We start from the raw sequence: 26,758 nt of genomic DNA, 5'->3' as shown, positions 1-26,758 counted from the left end.
CTCTTTGTACTGCCCCTTTACCCAAATTGATTCCATTTAGATAGTAATCTGCCTTCCTGTTCTTGCCACCAAAGTGGATAACCATACATTTATCCACATTAAACTGCATCTGCCATGCATCTGACCACTCACCTAACTTTTCCAGGTCACCCTGAAATCTCCTAACATCCTCATCACATAGAACATAGAACATAGAACAATACAGCACAGAACAGGCCCTTCGGCCCACGATGTTGTGCCGAACATCTGTCCTAGATTAAGCACCCATCCATGTACCTAGCCAATTGCTGCTTAAAGGTCGCCAATGATTCTGACTCTACCACTCCCACGGGCAGCGCATTCCATGCCCCCACCACTCTCTGGGTAAAGAACCCACCCCTGACATCTCACCTATACCTTCCACCCTTCACCTTAAATTTATGTCCCCTTGTAAAACTCTGTTGTACCCGGGGAAAAAGTTTCTGACTGTCTACTCTATCTATTCCTCTGATCATCTTATGAACCTCTATCAAGTCACCCCTCATCCTGACTAAGAACCCTACTGTTAACCCTGTATTCCGCATTCTTATTTGTTCTTCCAAAATGGACAACCTCACACTTGACAGGGTTGAACTCCATCTGCCACTCCTCAGCCCAGCTCTGCATCATATCTAAGTCCCTTTGCAGCCGACAACAGCCCTCCTCACTGTCCACAACTCCACCAATCTTCGTATCATCTGCAAATTTACTGACCCACCCTTCGACTCCCTCAGCCAAGTCATTAATAAAAATTACAAACAGCAGAAGACCCAGAACTGATCCCTGCGGAATTCCACTTGTAACTGGGCTCCAGGCTGAATATTTACCATCTACCACCACTCTGACTTTGACTGGTTAGCCAGTTTTCTATCCAATTGGCCAAATTTCCCTCTATCCCATGCCTCCTGACTTTCCGCATAAGCCTACCATGGGGAACCTTATCAAATGCCTTACTAAAATCCATGTACACTACATCCACTGCTCCATCCTCATCCACATGCTTGGTCACCTCCTCAAAGAATTCAATAAGACTTGTAAGGCAAGACCTACCCTTCACAAATCCGTGCTGGCTGTCCCTAATCAAGCAGTGTCTTTCCAGATACTCATAAATCCTATCCCTCAGTACCCTTTCCATTACTTTGCCTACCACAGAAGTAAGACTAACTGGCCTGTAATTCCCGGGGTTATCCCTATTCCCTTTTTTGAACAGGGGCACAACATTCGCTACTTTCCAGCCCCCTGGTACCACCCCCGTTGACAGTGAAGACGAAAAGATCATTACCAACGGTACTGCAATTTCCTCTCTTGCTTCCCACATAATCCTAGGATATATCCCATCAGGCCCAGGGGAATTGTCTATCCTCAAGTTGTTCAAAATGTCCAACACATCTTCCTTCCTAGCAAGTATCTCTTCTAGCTTACCAGTCCGTTTCACACTCCCATCTTCAACAATACGGTCCCTCTCGTTCGTAAATACTGAAGAAAAGTACTCGTTCAAGACCTCTCCTATCGCTTCCGACTCAATACACAATCTCCCACTACTGTCCTCGATTGGACCTACCCTCGTTCTCGTCATCACATTTCACTCTGCCACCAAGCTTAGTATCATCAGCAACTTTGCTAATGTTATTACTAATACCACCTTCTATATCATTAAATATATATTGTAAAAAGCTGCAGTCCCAGTACTGATCCCTGCAGTACCCCACTGGTCACTGCCTGCCATTCCAAAATGGAGCCGTTTATCACTCCTCTTTGTTTCCTATCAGCCAACCAACTTTCAATCCAAGTTAGTACTTTGCCCCCAATACCATGCGCCCTAATTTTACTCACTAACCTCCTATCAAAAGCTTTCTGAAAGTCCAGGTACACCACATCTACGGGATCTCCCTCGTCCATCTTCAGAGTTACATCCTCAAAAAATTCCAGAAGATTAGTCAAGCATGATTCCCCCTTCATAAATCCATGCCACCTCTGACCTATCCTGTTTCTACTATCCAGACGTGTCGTAATGTCATCCTTTATAATAGACTCCAGCATCTTTCCCACCACTGAGGTCAGACTAACTGGTCTATAATTTCCTGCTTTCTCTCTCCCATCTTTCTTAAAAAGTGGTACAACATTAGCCACCCTCCAATCCCCAGGAACTGATCCTGAATCTATCGAACTCTGGAAAATAATCACCAACGCATCCACGATTTCTCGAGCCACCTCCTTCAGTACCCTGGGATGTAGACCATCAGGCCCCGGGGACTTATCAACCTTCAAACCTAACAGTCTCTCCAACACCAATTCCTGGCAAATATAAATTCCCTTCAGTTCAGGTCCTTCAGCCACTGTTACCTCAGGGAGATTGCTCGTGTCTTCCCCAGTGAACACAGATCTGAAGTACCAATTCAATTCTTCTGCCATTTCTTTGTTCCCCGTAATATATTCCCCTGTTTCTGTCTTCATGGGCCCAATTTTAGTCTTAACCATTTTTTTGCCTTTCACATACCTAAAAAGGCTTTTACTATCTTCCTTTATATTATTGGCCAGTTTACCTTCATACCTCATTTTTTCTCTGTGTATTTCCTTCTTAGTAATCCTCTGTTGTTCTTTAAAAGCTTCGCAGTCCTCCGTTTTCCCATTTATCTTTGCTATGTTATACTTTTTCTCTTTTAACTTTATACGTTTCTTAACTTCCCTCGTCAGCCACGGCCACCCATGCCTCCTCCTAGGATCTTTCTTCCTTTTTGGAATGAACTGATTCTGCAACTTCTGCATTATGCACAGAAATATCCACCACTGTTCCTCCAAATTGCAGTTTGAAGCTTATTGTATTATGGTCACTACTTCGCAAGGGCTCCTTCACTTCGAGGTCCCTGACCAATTCTGGTTTGCTGCACAATACCAGATCCAGAATTGCCTTCTCCCTGGTCGGCTCCAGCACCAGCTGCTGTAAGAATCTATCTCTGAAGCACTCCACAAAGTCTCTTTCTTGAGGTCCAATACCATCCTGATTCTCCCAGTCTACCTGCATGTCGAAATCCCCCATAACAACCGTAGTAGCATCTTTGTGACAGGCCAATTTCAGCACCTGATTCAACTTACATCTGACATCCAGACTACTGTTTGGGGGCCTGTAGATGACTCCCAAGAGGGCCTTTTTACCCTTAGTATTTCTCAGCTCTATCCACACTGACTCTACATCCCCTGATTCTAGGTCCGCCCGCACAAGGGACTGAATATCATCCCTTACCAACATGGCCACCCCACCCCCTCTGCCTGTCAGTCTGTCCTTACGATAGTACGTGTAGCTTGAATATTCATTTCCCAGGCCCTGTCCACTTGAAGGCACGTCTCAGTTATATTGTATCTGCCAATTTCCAAAAGAGCCTCAAGCTCATCCATCTTATTTCTAATGTTTCATGCATTCATGTATAGTATTTTTAATTATAATATGATACATTATTAATTAAAAGTAATGGGAAAATTTATGGTAAATGGACTTTACTGCAGGCAAACGTGAGCCATCTATATTGCCCCTAAAGTGTGATAAAGCAGCGTAATTATTCAATGGAATAAAGATAGAAATGGTGGAAGCCCAATGAAACATGGGGATCCAGATAAACACATTACAGATGTATCACGAATACGTAAGAAAATACGTAAAAACACTTGTAGAACATGGAACAGAAAAGTACAACAGAGCAGAAGGAAAGACTGGACAGTTCTAAATATTTAAACATTTAGAATAAGCAGAAGGTAAGCAAGAGCAATGGAGTGAAATTATTTTGGATATTTTATTGGGATAAATGTTAGAGTGACAGCCAAGAAGGGCTATATTTCTGCAATGTGTTCACAAAAACTTCCTTCTTGGTCCATCTCTCAAAGAGATATGGCTGGATCAGGTGCGAGGATTTACGTGGGTCAAATAGATCAACCAAGTATAAGCCCACAGATGTTTAAGAGTCAAAGATTAGATCTGCAGTGGAGAAAACCAAGAACAAAAAAAGCTGAAGTTGAACTTCTCGCTGGAAAAAGTGAGATAGTGTCATAGTGGGGTTCAAACCATGTCCCAGAATATTGGCTTGGGTTTTTGGATTACTAGTCAGTCATTATGATGTGAACATGATAAGAATATTAGCAAGATCTTTTCTGAAAAAGAGATGAGTAAAAGGAATAGATTTGCACACATAGCACTTTTCATAATCACCAAACATCTCAGGTCACCAACACCACCCAAGTGCTTTTTGAAGTGTAGTCATTGATTATAATGTAGGAAACACAACATCTCATTTTAATAATTTGATGAACACAAAGCAAGTAATCTTTTCACAATATTGATTATGGAATGAATATCAAGCTAGGATATCTGGGATAACTCCCCAGCTCTTCTACAGAATACACATCTTTAACATCTATCTCAACAGGCAGATGGTCCCTTGATTTAACATTTCATATGAAAATGGCACCACTTCTTCAGCACCTGCACTGGAATCTTAGCTTTTCTTTTCCCCTCTTGTTTCAACATGGGATTTGCACCTCGTGATTCACAAACAAAATGTATTCCAATTTAGAGAATACAGATAATGGACTGAAAGCATCTATTAAGAAGGCTGGCTATGTGGACAGGGAATAAGTCATCTAGTCAGAATGGCTTGCATCCTAAATTGGAGTACGGGTGGAGACCGTAGAAGGACTTGATATAACCTAATTATCCAACAGATGGTAAAGGTGATTGGAGAGTGGAAAATTCAACACATTCATTCAAGGAAGAACACAAGAACATACTCAACAGGCTGGTGAATTGACTGTCTATTGGGAAAATAAAATTCAATAGGTACTTGGAGAGGTCTAACTTGGCTAAGGACACCCAATGTGATTGTTTTAAAAAAAACACACAGATCATGTTTAACTTGGTTAATGGAATTTTTTAAAGGTAGTTACAGAGAAGGCTAAAGAAGGAAAAACAGTGTATGCTGCCCATACGGAATTGAAAAGGCAAGTTAACAAAATTGTGGCTTATGGAATGGAGGGTATCAGCTTATGGGTTAAAAGACAAAAGACCGAATCAAAATAAATGGTTGCTTTTCAGACAAGAGTGAACTGTTTCAAGAGTCTGTACGAAAACTCCTGTTTGTCTTTATTTATACAACTACCTTGGATATTGAAGCATGGATGAAAGTTTGCTGATGACACTGGACTGGGAGGTTTGGCTAAAAGAAAGATGATATCAATCAATTACAACAGAATATAGATAGACTAGCAAAACTGTAGTAAGTGTAGCCAAAGAAGACAGGCAGCCAAAAAAAAACTGAAAGAGAGAAAAGGGAGATGATAAACTTTTGGCATAAGCATGAGGCAATTGGTTAATCTAAGTAATTTATTTGCCTGCAATAATGGAGTGTGTTAATATCATTAGATGTTGCAGTTTTAAGATACCTATGGTTCAAAAGCATTGATCGAGACAACATTGCATGGATTGCCACGTTAGCGTACAACTTAAAGACATGTGCATTGAAAAATATCCAAATAGTTTAAATCAGCAAATGCAATCTATGATTAGGAGCGAAAAATAGTTTACAAATATCTTTGCTGAAAAAAAAATCAGAAAATTAGTAATTGAACTCCTTACCTGTTTTGCTCAATAAGGTGTTGCTGATACTGATGAATTGTACACATATGCTCATCATCTGGGGATGGCTCATCTGGGGATGGCTCGTGATGCTCCAACTGTGGAGAACAGAAAAAAAACCAAAATTATCCTACAAAAATAAAACTCTCAAAAACTTGATTTCCTTTGCAACATGTAAAATCAATATTATTTAAAGCACTAAACAAATATATTGGACACCTGTTTACTGAAACAGTTACAATTTTGTTCCTACCTTACATGTCCACTCAGCATGGTATCATGGTGCAAACCAGCTTCACTAACTGGCAATATCTCATTTCTGACCTTATGATGGACAAAAGCTCACTGATGAAGCAGCTGAAGATGGCTAGGCCTGGGATACTATCTTGAGGAACTCTCAAGGTATTCTATAGCTGCAGTGACTCACCTCCAACAACGAGAACCCTTTGTGGTAGGTACAATTCCAAACAGCATAAAGTTTTCCTCCCTAATTCCGATTGGCTCCAGTTTTCACTTTGACCCCACACTTGGTCAAATGCAGTCGTCACACTTGCCTCACCTCTAGAAACTAGCTGTTTGATCAAAACATGGATCTATGGCTGTTAGGAGTTCGGGAGCTGATGTTGGAAATTAGGGTCACTTTAAAAAACTTCAAGTATTTACAGTATAGCATGAGATTTCATTCAACTTGTGTTACAGCAGCCATTGGTTTTCCAAATTTCTAGCATTAAGTCGGTCTGCAAAAATCGGTATCAAAGGTCACAAAGCTCCATTCATTAGAGTGATAACAACAATTTATCTGGGGTCATATTTATCTGGAATAATTTCAAAAAAATTAGTTTATTGTCTTTCTAAGAAGAAAAAAAACTCATCTTCTGATCATCATGGTGTGGCTGCCCGAGGTCATTGGTCAAAAGAATTTGGACAGATGACCGATGAGGCATAGATTTCCAGTACCCAAAATATGGTATTTTAAGAGGGTTAGGTCTGAAGTTGAGTCAGAGGAGAGCCAAGGAACACGGCATCCCCTTCTCTGGAGAAGGCCAGGAGTTCAAGGGATCAACAAAAGCTTATCACTAGAGACTACAAAACATCAAGGACAAAAATCACCAAAACACTAAACGTAAGAATAAATTTGTTTCTGCTCCTCCATTCTACAGAATTGCTTCTGGATAAGTAATATGTTAGTGTCACAAGTTGTACATTCCTTTGTGTCTAAACTACTGCCTCTCAAACTAACACTCTGGAATATGCGAAAAAATGGTGGTTGATCAAGAAATTTCCAAAATCTTAAGAGTATCCCTAGTGAGATTCAAACTGATTGTCAGCAAGAAAATGCTGCTCCATATCACTGTTGATAACACTTCCCATCACTTTTCTGATCAAGAGTAGACTGATGAGGCAGCATATTCTGGAGCATAAGTCTTATTGCCAGGGTGCTGTCAAAGCTCAGCCTCTACAGGAGCCAGTGGCTTCAGGTATTTGGTGATATCACATGGAGTGAATAAAATTGCATGTGGGCAGCCTTTGGGAGAAGGCAGAAATAGATTAGTGAGCTTTGAGAAGATTTGCAGCTCAGGTTGAGGTTCTGGATGTAGGTTTGCTCGCTGAGCTGGAAGGTTCATTTTCAGACATTTCATCACCATACTAGGTGACATCTGCGTGAAACACTGGTGGTATGGTCTGCTTTCTATTTGAGTTTGTTTCCTTGGGTCGGTGACGTTATTTCCTGTGGTGATATCATTCCCTGTTCTTCGTCTCAGATGGTGGGATCCAAGTCAATGTGTTTGTTGATAGAGTTCCAATTGGAATGCCATGCTTCTAGGAATTCTCATGCATGTCTCGGTTTGGCTTATCCTAGGATGGATGTATTGTCCCAGTCGAAATGGTGTCCTTCCTTATCTGTAACTAAGGACACTAGTGAGAGCGGATAATGTCTTTTTGTGGCTAGTTGATGTTCATGTATCCTCGTGGCAAGTTTCTTGCCTGTTTGTCCAATGTAGTGTTTGTTACAGTTCTTGCAAGGTATTTTGTAATGACATTAGTTTTACTTGTTGACTGTGTAGGGTCTTTCAAGTATCACTATAAATGCCGGAGGAAACATGACAGAAGCGCTTCACAGGAGGCTCCCAAGCACTGAGGATGTCACCTAGACAGGGGACGAAACATTTGTAACACAAACTCCCAGCTCGGCGAACAGAACCACAACAACGAGCACCCGAGCTACAAATTTTCTCCCAAACTTTGAGTTCATTGCTATTTTAGTGTGTTGGTGGGTCTGCAGGCTACCATGATGCCAAAAGGTCTGAGTAGTCCGGCAGTCATTTCCGAGATGTCTTTGATGCAGGGGAGTGTGACTAGAGTTTTTGGACGGGTTTTGTCTGCTTGCTTAGGTTTGTCGTTGAAAAATCAGGGGACCATGTTCATTGGGAACCCGTTCTTTTTGAATACACCATATAGATGATTTTCCTCTGCTCTTCATAGTTCTTCTATGCAGCGGTGTGTGGTGGCTCATTGAAATACTATTGTAATGCAGCTTCGTTTGTGGATGTTGGGATGATTGCTTCTGCAGTTCAGTATTTGGTCCGTATGTGTTGTTTCCTGTAGATGCTGGTTTGGAGTTCCCCATTGGCTATTCGCTCTGCTGCGACATCTAGGAATGGCAGCTTGTTGCTGTTTTCCTCCTCTTTAGTGAATTTTATGCCAGTAAAGTGTATTGTTGATGGTCTTAAAGGTTTCCTCTAATTTGTTTTGTTTAGTGATAATAAAGGTGGCGCCCACGTAGCGGACCCAAAGTTTGGGTTGGACAGTTGGTAGAGCTATTTGTTCGAGTCTCTGCATTAGTGCCTCTAGATCCCACTTACCATCCACTGTGGAAAAAAAACACGAAATGACATCACCAACCCAAAGAAACTCAAACACAAATAAAAAGCAGGCCATACCACCAGTGCTTCATCCGACAGCTCACCGATAATGTTTCCAGCTAAGCGAGCAAACTTACGTTCAGCAGAAATAGACTGCCTAAATAACACTTCTGGCTGAACAATGTTGCAAATATTTCAGCCTTATCTTTTGTATTGGTATGCTAGGCTTCCCCATTATCGAGGTTGGGGACATCTGTGGAACATCCTCCTCCAGTGAGTTGTTTGATTGCCCACAATCAAAATGTGAAATCACAAGTTCGGTAGTCTCACCATGTTGTTGGCTCCTTTTCAGGTATGTCTGGCATAACCTCCTTTCTTCTTTGTTGATCTGAGGTGGAAGGAAAGGGTAAGAGGAGACTTGGTCTCGTGAAGAAATGTGCAGTCACAACACGTACCAATAGTGTCATGGGCAGACATTTGTTACAGGCAGATTAGGGAGGACGTTGAGTCTTTCCTCCCTTACATGTGGTGAGCCAACCACTTGTCGCACACTCAGTCTGGCAACCATATCCTGTAGGATTCAACCACCCTGGTCAACAGCAGTGCTGTCAAGCCATTCATTGATGGACATTGTTGTCTCTACCCAAACATGGAGCAGATTGGGAAACACTTCTCCCAATTTTGGCAGTAGCCCCCAGATGTTGACAGTGACCTCTTTCAAGTGTTTAAAGTTGGGATCAGTGCAAATTGCTTTAAGGAATTGCACTTAACCCTTTTCCAGGGAAAACCTGCTTTAGAATCTTGACAACTAATCAGGTAGCTGACCGATCTGTAATCCCCACAGCACGTGCAGAAGTTTGGGCCATTGCTCATACGACACACAAGGAGGATATCCCACTTTGTGTGAACTTATACATGTTGCTAATAAGAGGCAGAGGAATGACACCAGTGGTCTTCTCCACTTCTTGTAAATTTTCAAAAACACTGGGGGCAAGTAGGTAATCAATGAGGGAGGCCAACAGCTGGATATTATGGCCCTCACACCTTCAAATAAGCCACTTATTGTTTTCAAAATTTGCCGTTTACAAGAGTGTACTCATATTGGATATTATTCTGTTAAGTTTTCTAATAGAGCTAGGTTATTCCACGTTCGTTTTTTTAAAATGTTTTAAGTATAGTGTTTCAATAAATTGTATTTTGCTTAATGCCAAGAACTTTGACCAATCAAATTGCATCTAGAACACAGCACCTCATATTTAGCATTAAAATGAGAAGAAAAAAGTTAAGGTTGAGGCTACCCTTTTAAAATATTTAGACGAGGTCTGGTCCGCTCCAAAACAGGTCAGCACTGGTGCTTCACAGCAGCGACTCAGAGTTCAATTTCAGCCTTGGGTGACTCTGGAGTTCTCATGCTCTCCATGTCTGCATAGGTCTTATCGAGGTGCTCTGGTTGCCTCCCATAGTTCAAAGACCTACAGGTTAGGTGGACTGGCCATGCTAAATTGCCCTGTAGTGTCCAGGGAACTGCAGGCTCGATAAATTATAATTAACGCATGTTTACATGTATAGGGTGGGAGTTTTGATGCTTGATGGGCCGAATGGCCTCCACCTGCACTGTCATGATTCTATATTGTCAGATTTAAATTTGTCTCTTAAAAATGTGCCTGGACTCAACATGGCAGAGATGGATCACACGATCGTATTTCCAGAGTATCTGAACTCTTCCCTCTGACAAAAGATCGCAATTTGATTTTAACATAACTGACAGACTTCCAATCAGACAATTCATTGGACTCAAGAATTCCCATACCAGCATCTTTGAATTTAAGAAACACAATGTATCTCTTTTCTTCTTCCTTGTACACTCAGTGTGCAGTAGTGAAGCAATTCCCATATTTTCAACTTTTGTTAGTCATGCTTTATTTTTCTTCTTAAAAAGGATTTTGTTGTGGGTCTGTGTCAATGGTTAGAATCTGAAAACAAAGGTTTTGGAGTATTCTTCAGCCTACCTCCATAATTCCCCCTTTAATCAGTGACAGCAGCTACATGGCAATTGATACTGTTCGGCTTTTACCCCACCAGAAGGTTAGACAAATTTGCCTGTAATTACTTGCTTTTCCACTCATTTAAAGAACCGATTCAACGTTAACAGTACTTTGCCAGGGTTATAAAAGGCATAGTGTGGTGACGAGTGGGCAGAGCATGCAGGATGGGACAAAAGGCAAGATGAGTGAAATCATGTGGCATATATGATAAACAGGAGAAGTTACATATGTCTAAGGTCACACAACTGCTAGCTGAAATGAGACATCTGAAGGGTGTTGCTACTAATAAGATGGTGTGACATCTTACTGGGGCATCATGCTGGAAATCAAGCTCCACTATTTCCAGAGTCATCACAAAAGACTTCAGTTTTTCAATAAAAAAAATGTAGGCTCCTAATTTACCTGTCATGTAGAACCAGATTCGCAGAAAATATGAATAGCTTTGTACTTAGAGTCATAGAGAAGTACAGCATGGAAACAGACCCTTCAATCCAACCCGTCCATGCCAACCAGATATCCCAACTGAATCTAGTCCCACCTGCCAGCACCCGACCCAGATCCCTCCAAACCCTTCCTATTCAAACACATCCAAATGCCTCTTAAATATTGCAATTGTACCAGCCTCCACTACTTCCTCTGACAGGTCATTCCATACACGTACCACACTCTGCGTGAAAAGATTGCCCCTTAGGTCTCTTTTATATCTTTCCCCTCTCACCTTAAACCTATGGCCTCTCGTTCTGGACTCCTCGAACCCAGGGAAAAGTTCTTGCCTAATACCGTCAGAATTGGCCTTTCTCCAATTTAGAACTTGAATTTTTAGATCTGGTCTACCCTTTTCCATCACTATTTAAAAACTAATAGAATTATGGTCGCTGGTCCTAAAGTTCTCCCCCATTGACACCTCAGTCACCTGCCTGCATTATTTCCCAAGAGTAGGTCAAGTTTTGCACCTTCTCTAGTAGGTATATCCACATACTGAATCAGAAAATGGTCTTGTACACACTTCAATTCCTCTCCATCTAAAGCTTTAACACTATGGCAGTCCCAGTCTGTTTGGAAAGCTAAAATTTCCTACCATAACGACCCTATTATTCTTACAGATAGCAGAGATATCCTTACAAGTTTGCTTCTCCATTTCCCTCTGACTATTAGGGGGTCTATAATACAATCCCAGTAACGTGATCATCCCTTCCTTATTTCTCAGTTCCACCAAAATAACTTCCCTGGATATCCTCCCTCAGCACAGCTGTAATGCTATCCCTCAAAAATGCCACTCCCCCCTCCTCTTGCCTCCCTTTCTATCCTTCCTGTAGCATTTGTATCCTGGAACATTAAGCTGCCAGTCCTGCCCATCCCGGAGCCATGTTTCTGAAATTGCTGTCATGTTCCTAACCATGCCCCGAGTTCATCTGTCTTCCTTATGAGGCCCCTTGCATTGAAATAAATGCAGTTTAATTAATTAGTCTAACTTAATAAGAATTAAATATTATACAAGTTCAAATTCTAGCTACAGGTAAACAACTATAAACCCCCCACTTCCCCAGACCCTTACTAAATCCCACCTCTCTCTCAAGACAGAATTTTAAAAAATGACAAAAACAGAAATTGCTGGAAAGCCTCAGCAGATCTGGCAGCACCAGTGGAGAGAAATCAGAGTTAACGTTTTGGGTTGAATGATAGCTTTTACTGATCTACAGTTCTTCTTGTTTTTAAATCAAGAAAATATAGTGTTACGGGCAGCGGGAAAAATAACCGGGAAACACATTCCAAATACAGTACCAGTACAGAGGATTGGATAGAACTGTCGTTTTAGTCCCCCAATACCTTCGGTTCTTGGATCTTTACATTCTGGCTCTGACCTTTTTTTTTTAAACAGGATAGATTGTGAAACTGTTTGAAAATGAGAGTCTCTAATTTATTGGCTAACATAAGTAGCTTACAACAACTGTTGGGAGAAAATAAACTGGCTTTAATCTTTTTCTCTCTTCAGTTTTTAAAAAACAACTATCAACCATTCAGCTATCCAAAGGGCAACCAGACGATTGTAAAACTAATATCCTTTGATCCACAACTGATCATAACTCCACAAGCCAATCAGTAATCTGTTGCTGGCAGAATCTCAACTTGAGCAGTCTACAAATTGCTTCCCTCCCATTTGAATAAAGCAGTGTATACTTAACTTAATCAGTTTCACTAGATTACTTCATAAAACAGATCGGTCAATTCAATCCACAATCCTTGGTTTTAAACCATCTTTCTTTCAAATGCAGTCCATAAACAACGATACAGAAAAAATAAATTTGCTGTTACTACAATGGTGGCAAAAAGGCCTACAAATTAAGCTCGTGTATCAGTAAGAGCCATTGAAGACATTAACCAGAAAGAATACAAAGTACGTAAGGTACATTTGCCTAATTACAGTCACTTGAGGGGGCTACGTTGTGTGAACTAATTTTGTTTTCTTATAACACAATGCCTTTGTTCTTTGCTCTAACTAGCAGAAAGCATTCCAAAAAGATGCTACAGAAACAAGCTAATTAGAATGCCACACCTTCAAATAGTTTGGCCTTTTCAAAGTTATAACAAACATTTATGGTAACGCATTCAACACAACCTCACGAGTAATGAAGTACTACTGCATGTTGAACCAGCCTGATAAGCAATTTTTTTCTTCCTTTCATTTCAATGATAGGGATCCAAATGCTATGAAAGTAAATAATGTCAAGTTTGTTATCACCGTTTAGGACTGCAAATGACAAAATAAAAATCATTATTTATTATCAAATTTAAGGTATGCAACAATTCACTTACCTCAGTATTCACATGTGGGTTTCCTTTAACCATCTGTGCAGCTTTGGATCTCCAAGTACTCTGTTTGGACAAGGTATTTTCTTTCCTTAGCTCCTGACATCTTAACCATTCTTTTGTCTGCATATCCTGCTGCTGTGACCGCTTTTCCAAGTCGCTATTCACTCTTTCTTGCATTTGGATTTCTTCACTTTGTTGCTGCTGTAACTGAATGCCTTGCACTTGTGGTTCTAGATTCAGCTTCTGTTGTCCCGATTGCCAGATCAAATGCAACTGTTGTTGCTTTTTGTGTTCTAATTCATGTAACTAATGAAAAATAAAAGAGTACAGGCAGGTAATGCACCAAAGATACATTGATATCAAACACTCATTAATAAATTCTATTTGTCTTTCATACCCATTTAATGAAGGACGAGATAGCACAGTAGGTTGGAACATTGACTCAATTCATCACCTTTTCAGAATTTTGAGGTTTGGATATTTGGAATAAGTTTTATTGTACCTTAATGGGACTGTGATATTCTAGACATTAGAAATGCAATTACTGAAGAAAACATTCACCTCACCACACACAATGAGCACAAATTTCTATCACATATTGCACCAAAAACCCCTTTCTTCATTTAAATATTTACATTCAAGTCTTTACAAGCTAGCTATTGGAAGTGATGATCAAAATTCAATTGTCGGTACTTTGAAGCAGCAGCTTAAAAAGAATTAAAGAAAAGTAGGTAGATTAAGGGGAGAAAGTGCAAATTGTTGGGGTTAGTAGCCTAAAGGCATGACTACTAAGATAATCTGAACAGGATTGTAAGAATGCTAGTAAATTACAGTAACTGCAAACAGGAGTAGACCATCTAACCCTCAGGTTATAGTTTATATAAAAAAAAGAGGAATTTGAACACAAGGATGGAAATCATGAATTAAATTCTTGAAAAGCAAAGGAAGCTTCAATTTCAAAAATAAATACAACATCAAGATATTAATGTGACTGCTCATTCCAAAATTATTCCATTGAAAAGAATGGTACTGGTGGTACTATACTAGCAAATGAGAGGAGCTTTATAACAGCCAAAATGTTTCTAGAGAAATACTACGCCTCATCATGAATGTGACAGATATAATTAAAGCTTAATGAAGGAGAGAAAAATAAGTGCATCTTTAACACTTCCACAAGAGTTTCAGAAGGCAACAGTGCAAAACTAAAGCAAAAAAAAAGTGATTTAACCCAGCAAAATGAAATCAGAGAAATAGTGCAGTCACACTGGCTTCCTCCCTTAGCCCAATATTATTAGCAAACCATGAAGAGGAAAACACAGCCCTTAAGGAACTTTAGGGGTTTTCTTGTTAAATTTTCAGCTAAATTGCCAGCATAATTAAGAACTAAAGATTCATTCACATGATTAATACAGAGTGACCGTAATTGTGAATCATTTCCAATCTGAGGAAGGAGCAATGCCCTGAAAGCTTATATTTCCAAATAAGCCCATTGGGACTATAACCTGATGTTGTCTGAATTTTGACTGTGATTCACAACAATTTCCCATTTATATGTACTAAAGAACTCAAACTGTACATTTTTCTCCCATCAAGACAACAAATTTTGCATCATAATAAAAATGTGGCCAGCAACAGGACACAAGTCAATTTCAAAGAACTGTGAATGCTGGAGATCTGAAACAAGAACAGAAATTTCCAGTAAAACTCAGGTAGTTTGGCAACATTAGTGGGTAGACAGCAGTATTAATATATTGAATGACTCTTCAAAGAAAAAGTGGTACTTATTCTGAAGATGAATCGGGGATGGGTAATAGGGAGATTAGGAATAGCACACCAGGACAGAAGAATGTGCAGCACTTTGGCTCAGTGGTTAGCACTGTTGTCTCACAGTGCCAGGGACCTGGGCTCGATTCCTGCCTTGGGCGCTTGCCTGTGTGGAGTTTGCATGTTCTCCCCATTCTGTGTAGGTTTCCTCCGGATGCTCCGGTTTCCTCCCACACTCCAAAAGATGTGCAGGTCAGGTGAATTGGCCATGCTACATTTTTAATAGTATTACATGCATTAGTCAGGCGTAAATATGAGGTAGGAATGGGGTGGGTTGCTTGCTCTTCGGAGGGTCGATGTGGACTTGTTGAGCTAAAGGGCCTGTTTCCATAACGTAGGACATCTAATCTAATCTAAAAGCTGAATAAATGATAAGAATTGAGAGAGTAGGATAAAATGGGTGAGCTCTACTGAATACAACCCATTATGCAATAATAGGTGAGAATAGGTGATCCAGCTAAAAAGCAACCCATGTTATAATAGAACTTTTACTTTGCAACAGACCAGAAGAGCTTTTCTTGAGGGATGGGAGGGGGCACAAAGGAAACATAACCCTTTACTTAGCAAAGACTCTTCCTTTGAGTTTCTGTAAACATACTTGCTTCCTTCTGTCTATTTCAGATCCAGAACTAGTTGCTTGCTCTTTTGGGTGACACAAGGTTGCACTTCTAGCCTTTGTGGCATCTTCAAAAACTTCATTTTGCTCTAGAAAAGTACAACAGGATAGATTATGGATCATAAATATATGTTGCACATGATATCAGTGTACTTCATAAGGTAATTAATTTCAATCCAATGAACAATACATCAAATGGAGATTGGTCAAAATTCTGTCCAACAATTGATGCTAAAATAAGATTTTTGACAAAACTACAAATGATACGTTGACTAATGATACAAAATTAAAGAACCAAAAACTGCTTGGACAAAAGTGCAATTTACAAAATGTAATTTACTGGTCAAGATGACGGCAAAATGTGTCTCCAGCCGGAGCTCCTCTGCTCCTTTTATTTATTTCTCTCTTTTTTTAAAACCTCCCCTCTTTTTGATGTTTATCCCTGATGCAGAGTGGACTGGAGGTCGAGAGGAGTGGGAATGGTTGTTGGCTTGAAGACCTATGCAGCGGTCAGCGACTTGGGAGCCCCATCAGGCCATGTGTGGAATCCCCCTGTGGTGATCTACTTGAGGTCCTTTATAAAAATGCTAGAATGCTTATTTTCTCACTTATACTAATGAATAACTATAAAGTAATGGAACTTTTTTCTTTCCCTTTTTCTTCTTTATTTCCCTATTTTGTGTCTAACAAGAGAAACATTTGTACCTAAGATGGCGCCTTGTGTCATTGTAAACTTTTCACTGTACTCCCGTAATTGAGTATATGACAAAAAAAGGAAGATATTCTAAAATTCTAAAAGAAAATAAAAAACTTAATAAAGGCCATTGGACTCACGTTTATTGGCTTGAATCAGCACTGATGGTATTTCTAGATGCTCTTCGCTTAAATTGTTAGCTGTGGATTTCATTAAAGTTCTTTGAGCATTTTTTCCACTGGTAATTGACCCAGACTCAATGGTCATATCTTTGCTCATACACTTTGGTTCAGGTTTTGAACAATGGTCCCTCTGTGTCTTTATCTTGGTAAACAGTTTCCTCAAGGCTGCATTACTTTGGCATGTAAAAGGTTGACTGGATGCTACCAAACCTTGATCTTAACAGTAGCAGAAATAAATGATTAGTTACAAAGTCCTATACTATTTTATGAATTGCTTCATCTGCCTGACTGAAAAATCAATACAAATGGCACAAACATTAGCGTACATAAAAAAAATCAAAATTCAGTAAAAGCAAAACCTTGCAAAATGTTTAAAAGGTGCACAGATTACTGGAAAGCAAAGTGTGAATGGTTATCAGCAGTAGGGCAGGAAAGTAGAGCTCAAGTTACAATTGAGCTCAGTCATTATCTGATTAAATAACAGAGCAGAATCAAAGTTTCAAATGGCCTCCTCCATGTACCAGTGGAAGCAGTTGAGGCTGATACATTAACAACATTTAAAAGGCATTTGGACAAATACATCGATAGGAAAAGTTTATGGATATGGGCCAAGTGCAAGGAAATGGGGTTAGCGTGGAATTACATTTTGTTGGTAGGGACCAGTTTGAGCCAAACAGCCTATCTTCATACTGTAGGGCTCTATGACACCTTCTCCCAGTTCATGTTTGCACGAATAAAGTGTAACAACTGGAGTTAAGGAAGTGCCTTCAGATCCAATACACTGTCATAATCTACATAGGAAAGATAGTATGAAGTTTAGTTATGAAACCAAATACAATGGATAGCCAAACAGACTTGGAGTTCAGGTGCGCAGATCTTTAAACATCACAAATAGGTGCAGAGAAAGCTAATGGAATGCAGACCATCAGATCTAAAGAACTGGAGTAATCACAATGCTGAGGATACACAAAACCCTGTTTAATCCACTTGGAGTACTGAGCACCAGCAGCACCACACCTTACGAGGGATACATTGCCCCTGGAGGGAGTACAACATAGGTTTAAAAGAACAAATCTGGACTTCAGGAGTCAAGTCCCAAATCTTGTGGGTATCTGGGAAACCATGCCTTAAACTTGAACCTGATGGAGTCCCTTGAAAGTCTGTTGGTAGCTCTCCAAAATTCCCAGTGTCTACAGATAATGGAGAGTTGACTTCAACTGTTTTATACTCAAAATGATGATCTCCTGGAAAATTTTATACATTTTCCAACACTTTGGCTTGCACTGAACTCTGCAGGGACAACAAAATCCTTCTCCAACAAGAAAGTTTGAGTAGCTCCTGTATCAGTTTGCCATGGGCTTATATGCCTCATTTGAAGAAATTATCATCCCTTCAGGTAAAGGAGCCTTTGTATCTCTCATCTAACCTACACCTTTCTTCTACACTCCTAGCAGTGTTTACCTCTGTTTCTTATAATTCCAATTATAAATTTGATCCATTGCCTTTTGCTTTTGCTTTCCATTTTGGACTCATGAAGTCAGATAAGTCCCTTCAGTCTTTCTTCAATTTCCAGCATTTTGAAAGAATGTGTCTCATTTTGTTACAGTGGAAACATTTAAGCCTTCAGAAATCTCCTTTTTAATCTGAGATTACCCGAGGGAGTCCCAGCTATCCCACTGTAGCTTGGCTACTTAGCTTCAGTTCCTATTCCTCTGAATTTACGTGGGCAACAGAAAAAGGTTTAATTTCATGAATCAACACAACCGTTATTTATTACTGCTGCCTGTCTAGCAGTTTGGTCCTCAACATGAATTTTTAATGACAGGAGGTAGTGATGCATAGTTTCAACTTTTATTGCTTAGACCCAAGTCAAATCTACTTTGCCTCACCCTATCAAATTCAATGTAGGATCTGCTCAAACGGTTGCTAAAATTCTGAAACCTTGCCAATATGCCTCAGGCGCCAATTCACATGCAGCCAAATCTGCTCTTATTACAGCATCATAAAGCCAAGAAATCATTTCTGACACTGAAGCATAAATGTCCAGCCCTTCCCCTGTCAACACAGACTGCATGGGCCAATTATTTGTCTCACTTCTTTCTAAAAATATGAAGGATGCCAATAAGTCCTTTTCTTCAAATTTTTAGTTCTCAAAATGTAAATAGCTCTGAAAGACGTCACTGGATCCAAAAACAAACTCTTCTTTCTCTCCACAAATGCTGCCAGACCTGCTGAGTTTTTTTCCAGCATTTGTAGTCTTGGTTCAATTTCCAGTATCCGCAGTTCTTTGTTTTTTTTTGTAAACTTTGCTTTACTGTGGTTTGGATTACAACTCAAGATTATCCCACATCAGAGCCCGCACTCAGCACGAGATACTTGTCATTGAAAATATCTGCAGTGTTGCATTTTGGAAAAGCAAATCAGAGCAGGACTTAATGCTAAAGGTCCTGGAGCATGTAGCTGAACAAGGAGACCTTTGAGTGCAGATTCATAGCTCCTTGAAAGTAGAATCGCAGGTAGACAGGAGGTAGTGAAGAAGGCGTTTGGTATTGTTAGGAAGCATTATTAAGGGTAGGTTGTGTTCAGAAACTTTATTGTTAGGTAGTGCTCACGTAAGGTAGTACTAGCAAGTCTGGAAACTGTTAGCTTCACTAGACAACAGTAAGCCATTATGTTACACTAAGAACAGACTGAAACACTGATGGCATAATGGGGCCACAGGGAGGGTGAACAGATAACAGGACATTGAAACCGTGTTAGATTGCACGTAGCTCATACTGAGGTAACTGAATCTTATCTCTTCTGGAACCAATACTATTAGAGAATACCGCTTCTTACCAAATAAGGATGTAGCACTGGGATGTGAGGGGCTAAAAGCTAGACAAAGAGAACAATAGCTCAGAACGCGCCTTCTCCAGTGAAGAGTAAATATCTCACTGCATGTCCTGTGTACGGCTCTCTCATTAAATCAGCTTATATTTTGAATCAGATCCTGTGTCTCTCTCCTTCAAACGAACACGGGACGGCAGCCCGTCCGAACAGTATGCTTTCCTATATTGGTCAAAGTATGGAGTACAGGATTTGGGTGGTCATGTTGCAGCTGTACAGGACATTGGTTAGCCCACTTTTGGAATACTGCATGCAATTCTGGTCTCCTTCCTATCGGAAGGATGTTGTGAAACTTGGGGCGGGGGGTGGGGTGGATTCAGAAAAGATTCACAAGGATGTTGCCAGGGTTGGAGAATTTGAACTATAGGGGGAGGCTGAATAGGCTGGGACTGTTTTCCCTGGAGTGTTGAAGACTGAGTGACCTTACAGAGGTTTATAAAATTGAGGGGCATGGATAAGGTAAATAGACAAGGTCTTTTTCCAGAGGTGGGGAAGCCCAGAACTAGAGGGCACAGGTTTAGGATGAGAGGGGAAAGATTTAAAAGGGACCCAAGGGGCAACTTTTTCAGAGGATGGAGCATGTATGGAATGAGCTGCCAGAGAAAGTGTCGTGGCTGGTACAATTACAGCACTTAAAAAGGCATCTGGATGGGTAAATGAATAGGATGAGTTTAGAGGGATAGGAGTCAAGTGCTGGCAGACTAGATTGGGTTAGGACATCTGGTCGGCATAGACGAGTTGGACCTCAGGGTTTGTTTCCATGCTGTACATCTCTATGACTATTTTAAGCCTACATTTGTGTTCTCTCTTACTTGGCAATTCTAATTTTCTAATTTCCTTTGTTCACCTTCCTCCTCCCTTTAGAATTCAAATCTCCAGCTTCTCGATTTCGAGTTGTTTTAATTTCTCATATTCAAGCTGCTTTAACTGTATCTAAATATTACTTGATTCCAATGATTCACTGCCCAGAGTGCCTGGTGACGCATTTCTACTAAACCAAAAAAGTGTGCTAACGCTTCAACTAGCTTCACTTTCTTAAATTTGCAAAGCCAATGAACTCAACTTATCTGGCTTCTGTAATTTGACTCAATACTGTCGGGGACAATTCTGCTATCTACAAGAGGTTCTTTGCAATTTCCAATGCCATTTTTCATGTGCTATTCAGAATCTGGTGTCTCGTTTACCTTTATCATTTACAAATAGCACACCCAAATCCTCATTAAGTTTCAAAATAATCCTGACAAGAGCCCCCAAACATATGTAATGACCCACTTGGTAGAAATAGTTAGAAAAGCAAGTTGTGACAGGGATACAAAGTTTAGAGACATTGATCGATCAAGTGGGCAAAGAGCTGGCAAATGGAGTACATAGCAAAATGTATTATTTTGTAAAGGAGAACAGAAGAATATTGTTTAAATGGGGATAAGCTGTAAAAAGCTACAACACAAAAGAACCTAGGGCTACTTGTGCACAAGAAACACACATCTACAGCGGGTAATCAGGAAGGTTGGCCTGGAAGCTCTCATGGCATAGTGATTATGCCCCTAGCTCTGAGCCAGGAGGCCTAGATTCAAGTCCCACCTGCTCTACTGATGTGCAATAACATCTCTGAACAGGTTAATTAAAAAGATCTCTGCAATCTTGACTCTTATTTTCAGAGTTTTTTGAGTACAAGAGTCAGTAAATCTCACTGCAACTATAAAAAGGTGCTGGAGAGCATAATTTTGGTCCTCTTATTTAAGGAAAGTTACTATTTCATTGGATGCAGCTCAAAGGTGGCATTAGGAAGATCCCTAGTACGGACAGATTGTTTGGTTAGTAAAGATTAAACAGATTGTGACTCTACAGTCTAGAGTTCAGAAGAATGAGAGGTGATCTCATTCAAACATATGTGATTCTTAAAGGGTTTGACAGAGTAAACGCTGAGAGGATGTTTCCCCTGATGGGAGTGTCGACAACTAGAGGTATAGTCTCAGAATGAACAGGCACCAATTTATGACTGAGATGAGGAGGAATTTCTTCTCAGAGGGCTAAGTGCCTTTAGAACTCCTTGACACAGAGCTGTGGAGGCTACTCCTGGTGTCCATTTATAGGGAAATTAGATAGATTATTGATCAGTGGAGGAAATCAAGGGTTTAGGGAAAGGGCAGGAAAAAGGGAATGAGGGATGCCAGGGTTCTACTGAATGATGGAGCATGGTCTAGAGACTGAATGGCCTCCTCCTGTTCCTATCTGATATGGTCCATATGGAGTCACGAATGAATGAATGAGAGGAGGTGCAATTAAGGGATTGACAAAAATAGAGAGAGAGGATGTTTCCTCGTACAGCATTCTGGAATGACAGATTGCAGTTTCAGGATAATGAAAGTAGACTTAAAATAGAAATAAAAGAGAAATTACTTTTCGCAAGGAGCTCATGAATTTGTGGAATTCATAACCCAGAATGTGGTCGATGCCAGGGTTTTAAGCAGATGTGAAAAGATAAACAGATTGAAGTAATGCGGAGATCAGATAGGAAAGTGGAGCAGTTAAGGTCGAGATGAGATTGGCCATAATTGTACTCAATCGCAAAACAAGCTTGAGGGGCTGAATTGCCCACTCCTGTTTCTGGTTCCTACATTAAATTCAAGCTGAACGTAATATAGGTATTATTGTAATAACAGAAAACTCCAATTTACATCCTGACTAGGTAAACTAATCGGCTAAACTAAGTAATGTTGCAGAGGATGAATTCCTGAAGTGTGCCTGAGATCAGTTACTGAAGCAGTAATTTGAACAACAAACTAGGAATTGGGCTGCTTTAGATTTAGCATTATGCAATAATTAAGGATAGTTGCTGTAATAGGAGCCTTTGGAAAAAAGCAATTAATGTGATGGAATTTCACATCAAGTTTGATGGCAATATTGCAGAAATTAAAGGTCTTGAATCCAACAGGAAACTATGGAAGCAAGAGGGTCAAGTGGCTATAGTAGATTGGGAATACACCAAAATACTTGCTGGCAGACAGGCAATGTTTAACATTTTAATGAATACTATACAGTCTGTAACAAAGTGAGAAGTCGCATGTCAACAGATTACAGTCCAACAGGTTTATATGAAATCACAAGCTTTCTCAATGTGCTCCTTCATCACATGAAGGAGCAGCACTCTGAAAACTTATGGCTTCAAATAAACCTGCTGGAGTAAGAACATACGAAATAGGAGGACCTGACCATCTGATCCTTCGAGCTCACTCCGCCATTCAATAAGATCATGGCTGATCTCTTCATGGCCTGAGCTCCATTTACCTGCTTCTCATCATAACCCTAAATTCCTTTACTGTTCAAAAAATCTATCTTAGCTTTAAAAAGATGTACTGAGGAAGCCTCAACTACTTCATTAGGCAGGGAATTCCAGATTCACAACCCTCTGGGTGGTGAAGTTCCTTCCCAATTCAGTCCTAAATCTGCTCCCCTTAATTGTGAGGCTATGCCCTCTTGTCCTAGTTTCACCTGCCAGTGGAAATATCCCATCTACTTCTAGCTTACCTATTTTGGGCGGCACGGTGGCACAGTGGTTAGCACTGCTGCCTCACAGCGCCGGAGACCCGGGTTCAATTCCCGACTCAGGCGACTGACTGTGTGGAGTTTGCACGTTCTCCCCGTGTCAGCGTGGGTTTCCTCCGGGTGCTCCGGTTTCCTCCCACAGTCCAAAGATGTGCGGGTTAGGTGAATTGACCATGCTAAATTGCCCATAGTGTTAGGTAAGGGGTAAATGTAGGGGTATGGGTGGGTTTCGCTTCGGCGGGTCGGTGTGGACTTGTTGGGCCGAAGGGCCTGTTTCCACACTGTAAATCTAATCTAATCTATTCCCTTTATAAAGTGTGTGTATTTCTCTCCCCCCCACCACACCCCCAACTCCAAAAATGGTAGAAAGACAATGTCATTGACTGGTTTGTCTTCATGGAGAATATACAAAACTTCTCCAGACATACTCAGTAACCAGAGTTAAGTCTTGGGACTAGGATAATGTGGGAGGAGAGGAAAATGAGAAAGCTGTTGAAATCCACATTTATATGTCGTGTGGTTGCAATGCTCCAAGGCGGAATATGAGGAGTTCTTCCTCCAAGCGTCAAAACGTCAGCCTCATCATTCCGCCCCTGTTAACACAGATATAAGCTCCACTTCTGCCTCCTTTGTGAGCGTCACTTCCGTTGGTGATATCACTACTAACACTACAACCACTCAAGCAACCGTCTCCACTCCCGCCTCCAGCTCCTAGCCCTGCCGTGCCTTCACCACTGCTCCAGACCTCCCCCTAATTGAGGACTAACATTTAGTCCTCAGTAAAGGCCTCACCTTTATCCCTCGATGGCCCCAGGTTAATCAGTTTAACACACACTGCAACCTTGAATGTTTCTTCTGCCGCCTCCGCCTCAGCGCCCAGTTTTTCAACCAAGACACTCCCTCCCAATGAGGCCCACTTCTCCCACCGCCAATACACCCCATCAACCTGGACACCCAGTGCCGACCTGTTACCCACCCTTGACCTCTTCATTTCAAACTGCTGCTGTGACATTGGCCACCTCAACCTGTCCACCCCCTACACCCACTCCAACTTCTTACCCTCAACGTGCAATCCTCCACTCCGACCTCAACTTTACCATGAAATCCATAGACAATGGGGGCGCAGTAATAGTGTGGCACACCAATCTCTATAGCATTGAAGCCAGGCAACTCGTCAACATTTCCTACTACTGCCCCTTGATCACAACCTCACCTCCCTTCACCAAACCATCATCTCCCAGACCATCCACAACTCATCACATCTGGGGATCTCCCATCCACAGGTTCCATCCTCATTGTCCGCGAACTCTGCACTGCCTGACTCTACCTCCCTCCGAAGATACACAAACCTAACCGCCCCGGTCGACCCATTGTTTCATCCAGTGCCTGTCCCACTGAACTCACCTCTTCCTATCTTGACACGGCCCTGTCTCGCTTAGCCCAGAAACTTACCATCTACGTTCCTGACACCATCCACGCCCTTCAGCTCCAAGATTTTCGTTTCCCCAGCCCCCAACACCTTACCTTCACCATGGACATCCAGTCCCTGTACACATCGATCTGCCATGACGAAGGTCTCCAAGCCCTCAGTTTCTTCCTCTCACACCGTCCCAATCTGTACCCTTCCACCGACACCCTCATCCACCTAGCTGAACTAGTCCTCACCTTCAACAACTTCTCCTTCCAATCCTCCCACTTCTTCCAAACCAAAAGGCACCCAAATAGGACCCAGCTATGCCTGCCCATTTGTCAGATATGCGGAACAGTCCATCTTCCGCAGTTACAACGGCACCACCCCCACCTGTTCCTCCAATACATCAATAACGGTATCGGCACAAACTCGTGCTCCCACGTGGAAGTTGAACAGTTCATGAACTTTACCGACACCTTCCACCCCAACCTCAAATTCACCTGGACCATCTCAGACACCTCCCTTCCCTTCCTGAACCTCTGCATCACAGTGTCCAGTAACAGACTAACCAGACAACTACTACAAGCCCACTGGCTTCTACAGCTCACTAGACTACACCTCCTCCTAACCTACCTCCTATAAAAACACCATCCCTTATTCTCAATTCCTCCACCTCTGCTGCATTTGTTTTCAGGATGACCAATTCCATCTTAGAAAATCCCAGATGGCTTCCTTCTTCCAATGATCACAACGTCCCTTCCCACGTGGTTGATGATGCCCTCCAGCGCATCGCCTCCAATTCCCGGACCACTGCCCTTGCACCCCACTTCTCCCAACGCGAAAAGGTCAGCGCCCCCTTGGTCCTCATCTTCCACCCCACCAACCTCCGCATATATCACATCATCCTCCACCACCTCCAAAGTGACCCTACACAACCAAAGATATATTTCCTTCCCAACCCCTATCAGCACTCCAGAAAGAGCATTCCCTCCGCAACTCCCTCGTCAGGTCCACATCCCCCATCAGCCCGGACACCACTTCTTGCACCTTTCCCCGCCACCGCAGGAAGTGCAAAACCTGCGCCCACACCACTCCCCTCATCTCCAAGGCCCCAAGTGATCCATCCACATCTGTCAGAAATTTACCTGTACCTCTACCAATGATATCCACTGCATGTGTTCCACCCAGTGTGGTCTCCTCTACATCAGGCAGACAGGACACCTTCTTGCGGACTGTTTCATAGAACATCTCTAGAACACCTGCACCCACCAACCTACGGCTCCAAGGCTAAACACTCCAACACCTCATCCCATTCTGTCAAGGGCATGCAGGTCCTGGCCACCTCCACTGCCAAGCTGTTACCACCTGCGCCTGGAGGAAGAACGCCTCATATTCCACCTTGGTATCCTGCAACCAAATGGGATAAATGTGGATTTCTAGAAAAACGCAGAAGGACAGGTAGCATCCAAGGAGCAGGAGAATCGACTTTTCTGGCATGAACCCTTCTTCAGGAATGAGGAGAGTGTGCCAAACAGGCTGAGGTAAAAGGTAGGGAGGAGGGACTTGGGGCAGGGGTGTTGGAAATGCAATAGGTGGAAGGAGGTTGAGGTGAGGGTGATAGGCCGGAGTGGGGGTGGGGGCGGAGAGGTCAGGAATAAGATTGCAGGTTAGGAAGGTGGTGCTGAGTTCGAGGGTTGGGACAGAGACAAGGTCGGGGGAGGGGAAATGAGGAAACTGGAGAAGTCAGAGTTCATCCCTTGTGGTTGGAGGATTCCTAGGCAGAAGATGAGGCGATCTTCCTCCAGCCGTCGTGCTGCTATGGTCTGGCGATGGAGGAGTCCAAGGACCTGCATGTCCTTGATGGAGTGGGAGGGGGAGTTGAAGTGTTAAGCCACGGGGTGGATGGGTTGGTTGGCCCAGGTGTCCCAGAGGTGTTCTCTGAAACGTTCTGCAAGTAGGCAGCCTGTTCTCCCCAATATAGAGGAGGCCACATCATTTACTGCATCCGATGTGTGTGGAGGCGCAGGTGAATTTGTGGCGGATATGGAAGGATCCCTTGGGACAACACACGTTCAGCTCTGATCTCCAGCATCTGCAGTCCTCACTTTCTCCTAAATGTGGATTTCAACAGCTTTCTCATTCCTCCTCCCCAACCACCCAAGTCCGAAGCCTCCAACTTGGCACTGTCCTCCAGAACTGTCCATCACTCTCCCTCTCACCACCCCACCCCCCCCCCCC

At 41.9% G+C, this 26,758-nt stretch overlaps 1 protein-coding gene across 1 annotated transcript in view; it reads right to left on the bottom strand.

Annotated features, from left to right (window-relative positions):
- The window catches only part of cep295 (centrosomal protein 295), a 188,566-nt gene that overhangs the window by 118,191 nt on the left and 43,617 nt on the right, over positions 1-26,758 (bottom strand). Inside the window, exons 10-14 of the mRNA XM_060826944.1 lie at positions 16,633-16,890; positions 15,781-15,887; positions 13,362-13,664; positions 5,639-5,736; positions 5,163-5,219 (exon numbers count right to left, since the gene is read on the bottom strand). Coding sequence (XP_060682927.1) covers positions 5,163-5,219; positions 5,639-5,736; positions 13,362-13,664; positions 15,781-15,887; positions 16,633-16,890 — 823 coding nt within the window. The remainder of the gene's footprint in view (positions 1-5,162; positions 5,220-5,638; positions 5,737-13,361; positions 13,665-15,780; positions 15,888-16,632; positions 16,891-26,758) is intronic.

Source organism: Hemiscyllium ocellatum, chromosome 6 (genome assembly GCF_020745735.1).
Source record: "Hemiscyllium ocellatum isolate sHemOce1 chromosome 6, sHemOce1.pat.X.cur, whole genome shotgun sequence".
Taxonomy (NCBI): domain Eukaryota; kingdom Metazoa; phylum Chordata; class Chondrichthyes; order Orectolobiformes; family Hemiscylliidae; genus Hemiscyllium; species Hemiscyllium ocellatum.
This window is presented reverse-complemented; position numbering and strand designations above follow the sequence as displayed.